This window comes from Sphaeramia orbicularis, chromosome 9 (assembly GCF_902148855.1).
Source record: "Sphaeramia orbicularis chromosome 9, fSphaOr1.1, whole genome shotgun sequence".
NCBI classification, from domain to species: Eukaryota; Metazoa; Chordata; class Actinopteri; order Kurtiformes; family Apogonidae; genus Sphaeramia; species Sphaeramia orbicularis.
Window position 1 is genome coordinate 14,065,928 of NC_043965.1, and position 13,217 is coordinate 14,079,144.

Genomic DNA, 13,217 nt, shown 5'->3' on the forward strand with positions numbered 1-13,217 from the left:
TAAATCATGCAGTGGGTGAAGAAACATTTACTTAAATACTAAATTTGTTAGATTTTTTCTCCTGGCTCTGTGAAAAATATACATGGAGCCTGTAAATTGATGTACTTGCCTTGTGGGAGTACATAAAGTCACTTCAAGATCAGCCACAAATAAGCAATTTTTCATCCTCTCCCTGTACAGCTCTGGTTATTTAATAATACATAACTACATAAATGAAGTCCTACGTTCATATACTGATGCCTTTGCTGTGATTCAACTGCTAAAAAACACAACAAACTACAACATTATTTAATTCCTCTACTGAAACATATAACCAGACTAGTTAATTTGTGAGGGAATTAGAGGGAGAAAGCAGGTTAATAATTTTGGTTTGGTCTTAATATTTCACACGTACATTTAGGTCTCAGTCAGTTAATTTGAGATTTTGTATACAATTAAGTCAGTCTGTGTGATATAGATTCAGAGTACGTGTTCACATGCATTAGTCAGAACAACATGGCAACAGCCTAGTTTATATTAAGCACAGATACAAGAGCTTTCGTGAATTATTGATCACGTTCTCCTGTTCAGACTACAACCCCTCAAATCAAAGAGTCATCAGTGGCTCCTATGATGCCAAACCCAGGGCTATTAACGCGCCCGAGTAGACACAAAGTACTTGAAAAGGCTTTAGTGGGCTTGACCAGATCACGACTTGGACCAAATGATGATGTTAATTGTGTCGGTAGATTAATGCAGGGTGTGAGACCGGGCTATTAACTGTTTCTGTATTGCGGAGATGTTGTCACTAATGACCATGGAGCGTTGTAATAATGGCTTTTGCACTTACAGGAGGGATGTTTAGAGCCTTCTACCTTGTCTGACAAGATGAACGTACGGTGCAAAAAGACAAGGAGGAGAGAAGAGTGCAGAAGAGCAATTACAGATGCTAGCTCCTTAGGGAAGCATTTATAGTTAAAGTATAAAGGGTGTAGGTGGAAGAAATGAGGAGAAGTGCACCATCTTCCAGCTATTACCCTCTCTTCCTCCATCTCTTGACTGTATCTCCATGGAGACAGCTTCCAAGGCAGGAACTGTTCCCTCACGTGTATGCATGTTGTGTATGTGTGTGTGCGTGTGTGAGTGTGCCCCCACAAGGAATTAAGCGTAGCTTCACACGGAGTGACACGTTCACATCTATAGTATGCGAACACACACTCAGTCCCCGTGACAACATGACATCCTTCCCAAATCCACAGCTTGGCCGTACGTGATCCATGTTAACCACGTGTATCGATTGCTTTATCACCCGAGAAGCAGTAAAAGACAGTCATAAAGACTAATGGTGCAGAATCAGGCGGTCAATATTGCGTGCTGTTCAGGGCGTCTCCATTGACACAGCTGTCAGAACAGAGACAAAAGGGACAACAGCTCCAGGGCCAGCGTGTTTACTCTGACTGCCTATTGCAAGAACATGAGATTGCATTTTACAAGCACAGCAAAACCTGAAACCTGATACGCTCCATATGGTTTAATTTACATGTGAACTGCACTTGCACTGCCTTGACAATATGAACATATATCCTTCAAATACAAGAGTTGGGGTAGTAACAGTGTAGGTGCATGTATTCTCCTTTAAAGGTTCAATGTGTGAATTTACGAGAATCCCTTTGCAGAAATAGAATATAACCATCATTGTTATGTTGTCATTAGTGCATAACCACCTGAAAATGAGTATCAATGTGTTAGAACAGGCCTTAGAATGGGCCATTTACACCTCCAGAAGGATATGAACAGCTGTTTAATGGCAGGTGGCACTCAACGTTAAAGAGGCTTTTTGTAATTTTCGACTTTGAATTATTGAAAAATGACCCTAAATTATCAATAAAGTGTGAAAAAATAGTGTGCTATCAATGTCAATGATAACCAGCTAGCCCCAACATCTCTGCCCTGTTTTATAACACATTAAAACACTACTATATATATATATATATATATATATATATATATATATATATAAATAAAAGTAGTGAGACACTGTTCAGTCCTCAGATGAATATAGATAAGGAGCTGTGCCCAGAAGACCTCCACACTTATGTTAATAACTGTGGTATAAGGCTGCCACAGGCTTTAGATTTTATTAAGTTGTTGGAGCAATTGGTCAACATGTCATCACATGTTGATTCATTTAATCATATATTTCTCTCATAGGAATTACCTAGACTTATGCTGCCTTCACTTGCTATAGGGAAGATGATCCTTTCCACTAGTGAATTCCAAATTACAAGCGTGTTGTGTCAAGTGCTTTTGTTGTCATAGTGAAATGAAAAATGGCCGACACACAATCTACCACGACCTGCTACTTGAGTAAAAAAAAGTTTTGGACATTTTTGTGCCTTAATAATTGTCCGTCCGTCCATCCATCCATCCATCCATCCATCCATCTTTTTTTTCTGCTCAATTGATGAGTTCTTTCCGGGTACTTTTTTAGAAAACTTGAATGGAGCAACTGTAACACACAATAATTTCCCCCTGGGATTAATAAAGTATTCTGATTCTGATTATCACCTACTGTTTGTGCAGTCTCTAGTGAATTCCAAACTACAAGCGCGTTGTGTTCAAGTGCTTTTGTTGTCATAGTGACATGAAAAATGGCTGACATACAATCTATCATGACCTGCAACTTGGGTAAAAAAAAGTTTTGGACATGTTTGTGCCTTAATAATTGTCTGTCCATATATCTATCTATCTTTTTAAATTTTTAATTAATTTATTTATTTGTTCAATTGATCATTTCTTTCCTGGTACTTTTTTACTATACTTGAATGGAGCAACTGTAACACACAACAATTTGCCCCCTGGGATTAATAAAGTATTCAGATTCTGATTATCAGCCACTATTTGTGCAGTCTCTGAACAATAACGCTATTTGTTGTAGTGGCTCTATTCTCCATGATATTCAGTAAAAATACGAAACCATGAAAAAGGCTCGTTTTCACCTTCATAAGTCATAATGCACTGTACAATCTGAAGTAATACGTAGAAGACAAAGAGTGTTAAAGACCTTTTAAATACACTTAAACACTACACTTGTATTCCTACAGCCAGTCTCATATTCACTGTTTATAAACAGAGTGCTGTTATATAGGAACTGAATATTAAAAAAAATGGAACAAGTCCAAATTACTGAGCACAACCACCATCATTACTTTTATTTATCTTCATATAATTAATAGCCTGAACAATTTTTTAAAAAGTGGTTGATAAAATCACCGTTGTTTACTGCAAGTTATATTTTATACTTAATCCATCAGCGAGGGTTATAAATATCTCGAAGCCTTTCTTCCACAGTTGGGTACTGCCAGTAAGTGTAGACTGGGAGCAATACCTTTTAAGTACTCAGACAGCCTTCTTTGGCATCTGTGGTCTGCAAAGCATCACAGCCAATCTACACACAGTCTATGGCCTGGCTGTCAAATATAAACACAAGTAAATTGCAAATAGGAGCAGCCAGAAAACATTTAAGCTGGCTCTGTCTACTTGAAGAAGAGACAAACCCCCAAGATACTCTAATTTTCTAAACAATAATTTATTTTCCTTTTTCAAAATGCACCATCTGAAGCTTTATTACCAATGATGTATTCAGTGTACATATTTAGTTCTCTATGCTTAGTACGTGACAGTCAGGGTATAATGTTTGTAATCATCACCATAGATATGACCTTTTACCCTGAATGTACAAGAGTGTATGTTGTGAACAGCCTCTTACAAAGACAGACCAGCAATAAAAATGTGAAGGAGTTCCATAATTATCCAAAAGTGGCTCAGGTGTTGTACATGGACCTGTGATCAAACTGTTAGTGCCACACATACACACATACATACAGTGCATGTGCAAACAGTACACAACATGGGTGTAACGGTCCAGAAAAATTTCGGTTTGGTACAGAGGTCTTCAGTTCAATACATTTTTGATACGTTTTCGATACAGTGAAGGAGACCAGTGGGGGGGGGGGGGTGTAGAGGGGGTGCATTCCCTAACTACCTGTGGGACATTTCTATAAAATATTGTTCAGTCATGTGTGCATTAACAGGCACCCATCATGTTATGTATTTTTGTAATTTTGAATGTTCAATATTCATTTATGGCAAACACTGTAATTTACTGAGTGTTTTTGAACGCCTCACAGTATTCCCTGAGGTGCTGTGATAGTGACCTCACAGTAACATCCCATCAGAGGCATGGTGAAGGAGAAGAGGAGCAGGTTAATTGATTTTGCCTACTTGAGTTAAAAAATAAAAACCTTTTTGCTATAAAGGAACCTGTGGACTCTTTTGTGCCACAAAGCTGCAACATACCAAAAAAGAAAGTGAAACTTAACATGCTTTGAACATCCGACCCAGCTTCTGTGCCTCGGATATACTCTCAGTTGTCATGTTTTATTTATTTTTTTTTTTTTACAGTGGCACTGAGAATCCGCCACTGCTGAATATACATTGAGGAAACCCTGCACATGGGTTCTGCTTGCGGTCACCCTGCTTCCCGAGTGCTTGCGTTCTTCACATAAGCTACATGTATTCATTCGGTACACCTCCGTATTGTATCGAAAGCCCCAAACTGAAACGGTTCGGTACAAACGAGTGCACCGTTACACCTCTAGTACACTATGATCATTAACAGTGACGCGATTACAATTTTGTGCGCCCTTGTTGAAAAGCTGCTTTGTAGACTCAGTGAATACACATCAAACAGCTTTTTAACCTCAGGATAATCCAGCTAACATGGCAGAACCAGTTCAGCGCCTGTTCCCTTTCTAATATTGAGAAAATCAACAACAGCCAGATGATCGGTGCCATATGGAAGATCTGCCATTGTAGTGGGGATAAACATAGACGAACAGCGGTATCAGCCTCACATTTACCACAAAACCTTAAATAACTACATCACAAAATAACTTGATTACCATCATCTTTGCAAAACATTTACTGTAAAGGAAAAAGCCGCAAAGGATGATACAATCACTTCAGTTATCTCTAAACAGTCAGGTGTCTTAAACTACCTGCATCACGGATGACGGCATCTAGGTTCTAAAGCACAGGAGCAGCCCCCCCCCCCCCCCCCCCCCCCCCCTTGGTGCTCTTGGCCCTTTGTCATCAGTAATGGATTTCATCTTAGTCTTTCACATCACAGCTTGAATCCTCTTTTTTTATACTTCTGTACCTCTGTCAGCTCTGTTCGACTGAAAATAGAAAATCGGGTGAGAGAATAGAAGCTATCCAGGCACCGAATTCATGTAGAAAAAGGTGTCAAATAAAAGCTTCAGGGATGCTAAAAATATAACAATTAGACATGAATATTCAAGAGCTGCGTTATTCTCTGCAGCGAAAGCCCTGCTACGGTGAATATACTTGTCCAATAGCCTCATTACATTATTCCAAATAACACAACAACCAAATAAGCTCCAGGCCTGACATAAGAAAATCCTCTGTCAGTTAGATATTGAAGCCAGGTACCTCACAAGGGAAATCTAGACGTTTTCCTATATTAAGCTGGGAGCAGGATAATCACTTTAATGTGAGCTGGGAGGCCTATGCACTGAAATTATCAACATGAAAGGGCAGGTATGGGTCATTTCTGGTCCGCTGAGGTATTAATGCACTTCAGCGGCTATATAGCTGTGTGTGAGAAAGGGTCTTAATTACCCCTTATGTGTGTATAATGTCTTTTGAAGCACCTTGACTCACCTAGAGCTTTTTGTTCTAAACTCAATCCACAAGGCAGCCTCAGTACACTACAGTAGATCTTTTTAAGTTGGGCCTTGAATCAGCATTTGCAAGCTGCTGATGCAAAGCAGTTGTCACTCATCTGCCAAGGTCTGTCAGAGTTCAAGCAGAAAGCTGCTCATTTTGAGGGACCATATAATTTATACAAATAGACCAAATTTTAAAAGCATCAGTTAAGTGCTTGCTTGATAGCAGGCAAAGACTTGCTTAAAGGTCCCATATTGTAACATAAATATATCTATATAGCGTACTATTCATGTGTACGCCTAAGGTTTCAAAACAAAGAATGTAAATTTGATATTCCTTCACTCCTCTTTGCTTTGCCTCTCTGTGTCTTTGCTACAAACGGTGCTTATTACACTGCAAAACGCAAACAACACCTCCCACTCTTCATTAGCAAACATGATTGACTAGACACAGATCATCTTACGAGACATCTGGGATCAGATTTGGACATAAAGCTACTGTAAACACATCAAAACAAGTGGTACCAGGCACAACAAACCCCGCCCCTCACACATATTGTAGCTTCTTTTGGCATGAATCCAGCTGATGTCATCATGTCTATGCGTATGCTGATGTCAGCATATCAATTTCCTCTACACATGCACCAAGTTTGAGGGAAATTGAAGCAAAATTGATGTTTTTACAGACATTAGAAATTTTGGTCATTATAAGTAAATGGGAGGAAAAAAAACTACCTGTTCTTATACATGTAACATACAGAGCTGCCTAACCATTAGCGACAACTAAATTGTAAACCAAATTTGGTGTATAAATCCAAAAAGACTTAAGCTATGTGAAAAATAAGTTCTGAAAAGTAAAACCCTTCCATTGGTCTGTCACATTTCTATCCTTTTGAGGTTGTTGTAATGAAATGTGAATATTGCACTTGTGCTAGTTTTTCCAGCATGGTCACTGCTCAGTTGTTAGTTACTGAAAAGGGGTGGGGCTACACATTTTATCTTGAAAATTATTAATTCTTGCTGAATTTGTCACAAGATAAGGATTGACAATTTGGCTCGTTTTGTGTGGAGGCCATCTTGGAGTGGGAGTGTTAGAAAACAGGCAAACTCATGTTTTCTCAGCTGTTATTTTATGTGAGGGACTTTATATGAACCTCAAAACACAATGAAGACTTTCAGGATATGACCGAGCACAGAGTCGAACTGAAGCCTGAATGTACATGAGTATTTCACATGAGTAAATCTGAAAAAGTAAAACGAGTCGTTCACAACTACACTTAACTGTATTAATCATATCGAAAAGGTAGGCCAAGACAGTTAAAGCAATTACAACATGTAAAAAGAAACGATTCAAATATATATCCTACTTATACATGGAAGAAAAACAAATGGACCAAATTAGAAACTAAATACAATTCGAAAGTATATCACTATGCTTATGAAACAGGAAATGAATATGCGCCCAGGGAGTAAATAAAGCTTATTGCAGCCATAAAAGTCTCTTCCAATGGCCCTGGATGTAGTTATCCCAGATATATATGTACATCTGAGAAGACTGTAACATGAGTAGAGTGATGGTGATTAGAATATTTCTGCATCTTTGTCAAACTGGCAATAAATGAAATTGTCCTCTCACAGACCAGTTTGAACCAGAACCAGGCTAGAACAGAAACTAACTTTAAAGTAAAGTTTTACTGTTTTTTTTTTTTTGGATGATGTTGTTCAGAAGGAAACTGGACCGTTTAAACTCAGTTCCCCACAGTGTACTGCAAATGGTAATGCCATGAGAATAAGGGGCGATGTTAGGTAGGAAGCTGTGGTTTTTAGGATACGGCCTCTTACACAAGAAAGCACTCCTGCTCAAAGTTATGGTTAGCAAAGGGGGGGGGGGGGGGGGGGGGGGGGGGGCTGACTACAAAATGTCCACTTTTTGTGCAGGATTACAAGTAAAGATTGCTGTTCTCAGATGAGCTTTGTTCCAGAGGCTTCCCTGCAGCATGTATTATTTCTGACTGTTCTGATTGAAAAAAATAGACATGTCACAAAAGTAGACAGGTGTCACTTGTGATAACTGAAAGACCATGTAATGACATCCGCTCTTGCTTCAAAGCCTGAGAAACTATCACAAAGTTACTGATATGCAAACTAATGCAAGCGTCCTTCATAATAATGTACTCCGGAGAGCTTTCTCAATAGTCCGGTGTGTTTATTTTTCGCTTGAGTGGTAAAATATAAAGAAAATTCCCCTGTCACTTCAGTCTCTGCTTTGGAGTGAAGAGAGTTCTGTTATAGTATGCCATTTGAAGAGATTCCTGTTGGCAGCAATTTAACTCATGTGGTGTAAAATAAAGCATCCAAAGGTGAGGGTGTAGTTACATTCACTTCGTGTTACCAAAAACAAAAACTGTTCCTGTGATATTCATATAATTTTAAGTTATTTAAAGTTTAATTTGCTGTAAATATGGTACCGACCTGCAGCTATTCAAAGATGTCTTGGATGCAGTCTGCTGCTCTGTCATGATGAGACGTTTAGAGTAGCGGGTGATAATGCACATGAAAGAACTGCATGAAAGTACTTTATTGAAGCGTGTTTCCTGACTGTGAAAAGATGCTTGCTGGCAGTTTTACTTTGAAACCAAATCTTGTGGTGACTCAATATGCACTAGTATTCTTGATTCTGATGACACCGGAACACAACTTGATATTTCCTGCTGATGTTCCAAGAAACCATAATGTTTAACCACAAGATATATCACACTGAAATGTAAGCTGCTCTATCAATAGAGTATTTACAACCTGAAATTCTAGGAATAAAAGTGTTACCTCCAGTAGCTGATAATTTGTTACAGTGATTATTATTCCCTTTAAGGATATGCAGAGGCTTAACTTTAAAGCTTTTCACAGTCAAATCTTATGGACACATCTTGGTCAGCTAAAAATAATGCAAAATGCTGCCAGTCTGAATTTGCCGTTAGAGATCACAGCAAAAAAAGGAAAACTGTGATAAAGGAAACACTTGCATGTCAGCACGTGCCGACAGCCCACCACTTAGCACATCCCCAAGGATCACAATCCATTTTCTGACAGGAACACAGTCTCAACAAACAGTACTCTCAAGCCGCCCACACCTCCCCACATCTCAGCAATGAAATGCAGACACTCTGCTTCTGACCACTAGATGATGGCCTCAAAACTCTTTACAGGAACACATTAATAAAAGATCCTTACTTCAGTATCAAAATAAAACATGACTTCATAACTTCATAAAGATTAAAGGTCACATTAGTCCATTTGAATTTTCTTTTTTTTTTTTCTAACTCCATACAACCTCAATTCCAAAGAAGTCGGCAAGCTTCATAATTCATTAAAAAAAAAAAAAAAAATGCTGAAAACATTTCAAATTTTAAACTGAGAAATGTGCCACTGAAAGAAAAAAAAAATGTACTTTTGAATTTGTTGGCAGAAACATGTCTTCAAAAAGTTGGGACAGCAGCAATGAAAGATTAGAAAAGTAACTGGTACAAAATCTGGTACAACATCTTAGAGGCAGAGTCTTGCAGAAGTGAACATGAGCAAAAGTTCAACAGTCTGCAAAAAAAAAATAAAAAATAGAAGTACAAATTGTGCAGCAGTTTCAGAATAGTGTTTGTGAAAGTAAAAGTGTGAAACGCTGCCATTTTCACTGGACCAAGACAAAATGTAAACCTGTTCTGTGCTCAAACTAATTGAAATGTGAAAGTCTTTTTGGAAACCATGGACACACTACATCCCTTAAACTAAAGAGGACAGATGCCTTTTTATCAGCATTCAGTTAAAAGGCCTGCAGTCCTGATGGTATGGGGGGTGCATTAGTACCTATGGAATGGGCTGCATGCACATCTGGCAAGGCACCATCAATACTCAAAGGTATATATGTTTGAGAACAACATATGTTTAAATCCAGATGATTTTTCAGGGAAGGCCTTGCATATTTTAGCAAGACAATTTTAAACTGCATACTATATCTGTACAACAGAATGGCTTCGTAGTAGAAAAGTCTGCCTTCTGAACCAGTCTGCCTCCAGTCCAGATCTTTCACCAAATGAAAACATTTGGCGCAAATTTTGACAAAGAGCCAGGACTGTCGAGCAGTTAGAGTCCTATGTCTAAAAAAAAAAAACACAAATGGGACAACATTCCTCTCCCACAAGTCCAGCAACTGAGCTCATGATAAAATTAGAAGGAATGGTACATAGTGGTTAACATGGCTCTGTCAAAATGTTTTTGATTCATGATGCTATCAAATTTAAAAAAAAAAAAAAAATTCTTTAAATGATACCTTTTCTCAGTTTAAACATTTGATATGTTCTATTGTTAAAAAATGCCCTCATTCGATTTGCAGTTCATTGCATAATGTTCTTATTTGCATATGTTGTAATCCACATTTTTGAAGGAGGTATTGTTTAGGGACCTGTGTGATTACTTGGAAGATTTTCCAACCATTTACACTGACTATGTGATATATTCGGGATTCACACTAAGCTCGAGCATAATTGCAATTACTCAGTTTCCTAAAATAAAGTGAGAAATCGTGATACAAGTTAACAATTCAGTTTTAATATTTGTGCTTTATAACCATGATTAGTGACTCAACAGCATGCACAGTACACAGAAACAGTTGACATGTTGGCATTTTTAGCACCTCATCCAACAAACCGAGGAGCTTTTAGTTTCTCTAGTGATTTTTTTGCCTCTGTCATGATGATAGAATGATTAAAGTCTATATTTTACACTGACAAGAGTGACAAAGTGAAGTGAAGACAAGTATGAAAATTCAAGGCAATCACATATACTGGCTGTTAAACATAAGGCTACCTTTACATCATTTATTGTAATACAACCGAATGTGACAAAAACAGATCAGATAGATATGTTTTTCTGACAGTTTTGCACAACAATTGTTGAAAAGGTAGCCAAGAATGAGTGGGTTATTCTTCCTGCAGCAGAGTTGAAATATCCAACACACACTGACAAACAAAAACAATCTCTTGTACTGTCAATATCATCCAGAAGTGAGGGGTGCTACAGTTTGGTTTGGTGCACACAAAAAATTCCCAATGTGTCCTGTGTACAGTTACCATCGCAGACACAGTCCATGCCATGCAAGCATGATGCTACCAGTGACTTACTGAGCATTAGTTGAGTCCATACTGTATTCCTCCTGATACCTGGACGAAGCACACATGGACACAGATAGGAACAGGTTAGGAGAGAGGTGGGGTTGAGAAAGCAGGAAAAGGAAGGAATGAGCACTCGGGATACCACTGCAATTTGTTCACTTGCATTGTAAGCCAGAATGAACGCATTTATTAAGTTGGAAGGAAAAGCTAACCATAATTTGTGCAGCAAGAAGGTCCAAGAATATGACATGACACAACTTAATAAAAAAACTAAAACATTAGAATTGATAAAATTGTTAAAATCTAAACTTAATATGACTCAGAAAATGTAATTGTGTTTCTCTGAGGAGCTGCTTCTTATTGCACAAGAGGAAGACTTTTCCACCAATGAATCACGCTCAAACGCCACATGCAAGTATATGTGAACATTTACAGTAGATATCAACTCCATCTGAGCTCAAAGGGAACCCATTTTGAGGCTCCTCGAACGCAAAGCACATGCAAAGTGAATCACACATTTAATTCATAAGAAAAAAAACAAAACAAAACTGAATGCTTCACCTGGCTTCTGAACAGATGAGACACTTAATGCAAACCACAGGGGATCAGTGGACACATCCTCTCGGCCAATCTCAGAATCGAGGTGACCACGGAGAAACTGAAAGGAGTGTGTGACACTGAGTGATTTAACAAACAAGTCAAACAATTCCACACATTGATTTTAATGACAAATGGACACTGACAGGGTCCGAAGCCAAAGGTTGAATAGACATTTTAACCGACAAACATGGAAATACACCTTTTTACTTAACTGTTTTTCCAGATGACAACAACCTCTTCTCCAGAGAAAATATTTGTGATTTCATTTATACTATTGGCAATATGGATGGACACCTTTAGGGCACTGGTCACATTGCTTAGATATAATCCAGTACCTTGTTGTTTGACACCACATTTTATAAGGACAAAAGTTTACCATACAGAACATCTGAAATATTATCATGCTGTTCAACATCAAAACTTATATGATTAAAAGTAAAACAAAAACACATTTTGTGCTTTAACCAACAGTATAAACCAAAATCCCACGGAATGTGTCTATTTTGTATATTTTACTTATTTTATTCAGGCCTATTATGAAAGTTCTCAGCATAACTTAATGACCCCACCCAACTTTAACCCAGATCATCTATAATCTAAAAATGCTTCTAGTTACTATAATGCAGTTCTTAATATGAATAAATATGTGACTATATATAATTACAATATAGATTTTAATTATATTTGGGAAGATAAAAACTTAGGCTGACAGTCCTTTGAAAGCTAGTCTAATGAGCAACATGGAATAAACAAAAAGTAGAGGTTTGGGCTGTACCATTAAAAACACTAAACATCATTAGCCCTAATGGACTAATGGAGTGTCCATTAAACCCAGGAAGTAGCCAGGTCACAAGGGGACCTGTATTATTACAGCTCTTAATCAACGACCTTTAGCCATTTCAGCAGAATTTATTTTTATGGTCCCCCCAGACCCAATTAAAACAAGTGTCAAGGATACAGCCCCAAACATTCAGCAGATGCAACATTCTTTTTATGAAGAGTGAAAACCAAATTGTTCAAGGAATATGTATTTAAACTTAAGTGAGACGTGCAGCTAGCTGTGTACAGCACTGAGTCACACTCATAGTAGGAGTCAGGTGCACCTGGAAAAAAGGTGCCCTTCAAGTACAATCAGGCTGTCAGCTAATGAACCTATTAGTCTTCTCATCAGGAAACAAGAACACACAAGAACTCTTATTCTGTGATCTCACTGTCCATTTTATGGCTATTTGACTGCCTTTTAATGAACAATAAAGATGCTATCTAGCTGCTAACAGCTTTAGCAGTGCACAGCCAAAGATACACAGAGGCTCCCTGCGCTTCCATTACTGTAGTGTGTAGCTGAGGTACACAAGACACTGACACATCCTGTGTCTTTTAATCATAAACACAATAACTACAAAAAGGTGTTTTTTTAATATCCTGACATCCATATAATTACTGTTCTGCTGCCCTTCTGAGTATGATAAATTACTGAACATACAAGGAAAATTGATTCTCACCTTTGCACAGCAGATGTGGTTACAAGCTGAGCTACTGACTCGCCCGAGACAAGAGAAAATGACCAGCACTTTCCAAGTCACCCTTTCAATTACCTTGACTGAGCCGAGCTGAGCAGAGCTGAGTGCAAGCTGGGAGGGCTTCACACACACATACTGTCTCTGCAGTGACTTCAAGGACAAATGGGAATTGTAGTTTGCAGTAGGAAGCGTGCCAACTGCATAATATT

General features: G+C 38.2%; 1 protein-coding gene across 4 annotated transcripts in view; it reads right to left on the minus strand.

Moving 5' to 3' along the window:
- Window positions 1-13,217, minus strand: part of kcnt1b (potassium sodium-activated channel subfamily T member 1b) — a 113,590-nt gene that overhangs the window by 50,978 nt on the left and 49,395 nt on the right. For all 4 annotated transcript variants that reach the window (XM_030143098.1, XM_030143100.1, XM_030143099.1 and 1 more), the window contains exon 4: window positions 10,898-10,936. In XM_030143098.1, coding sequence (XP_029998958.1) covers window positions 10,898-10,936 — 39 coding nt within the window. The remainder of the gene's footprint in view (window positions 1-10,897; window positions 10,937-13,217) is intronic.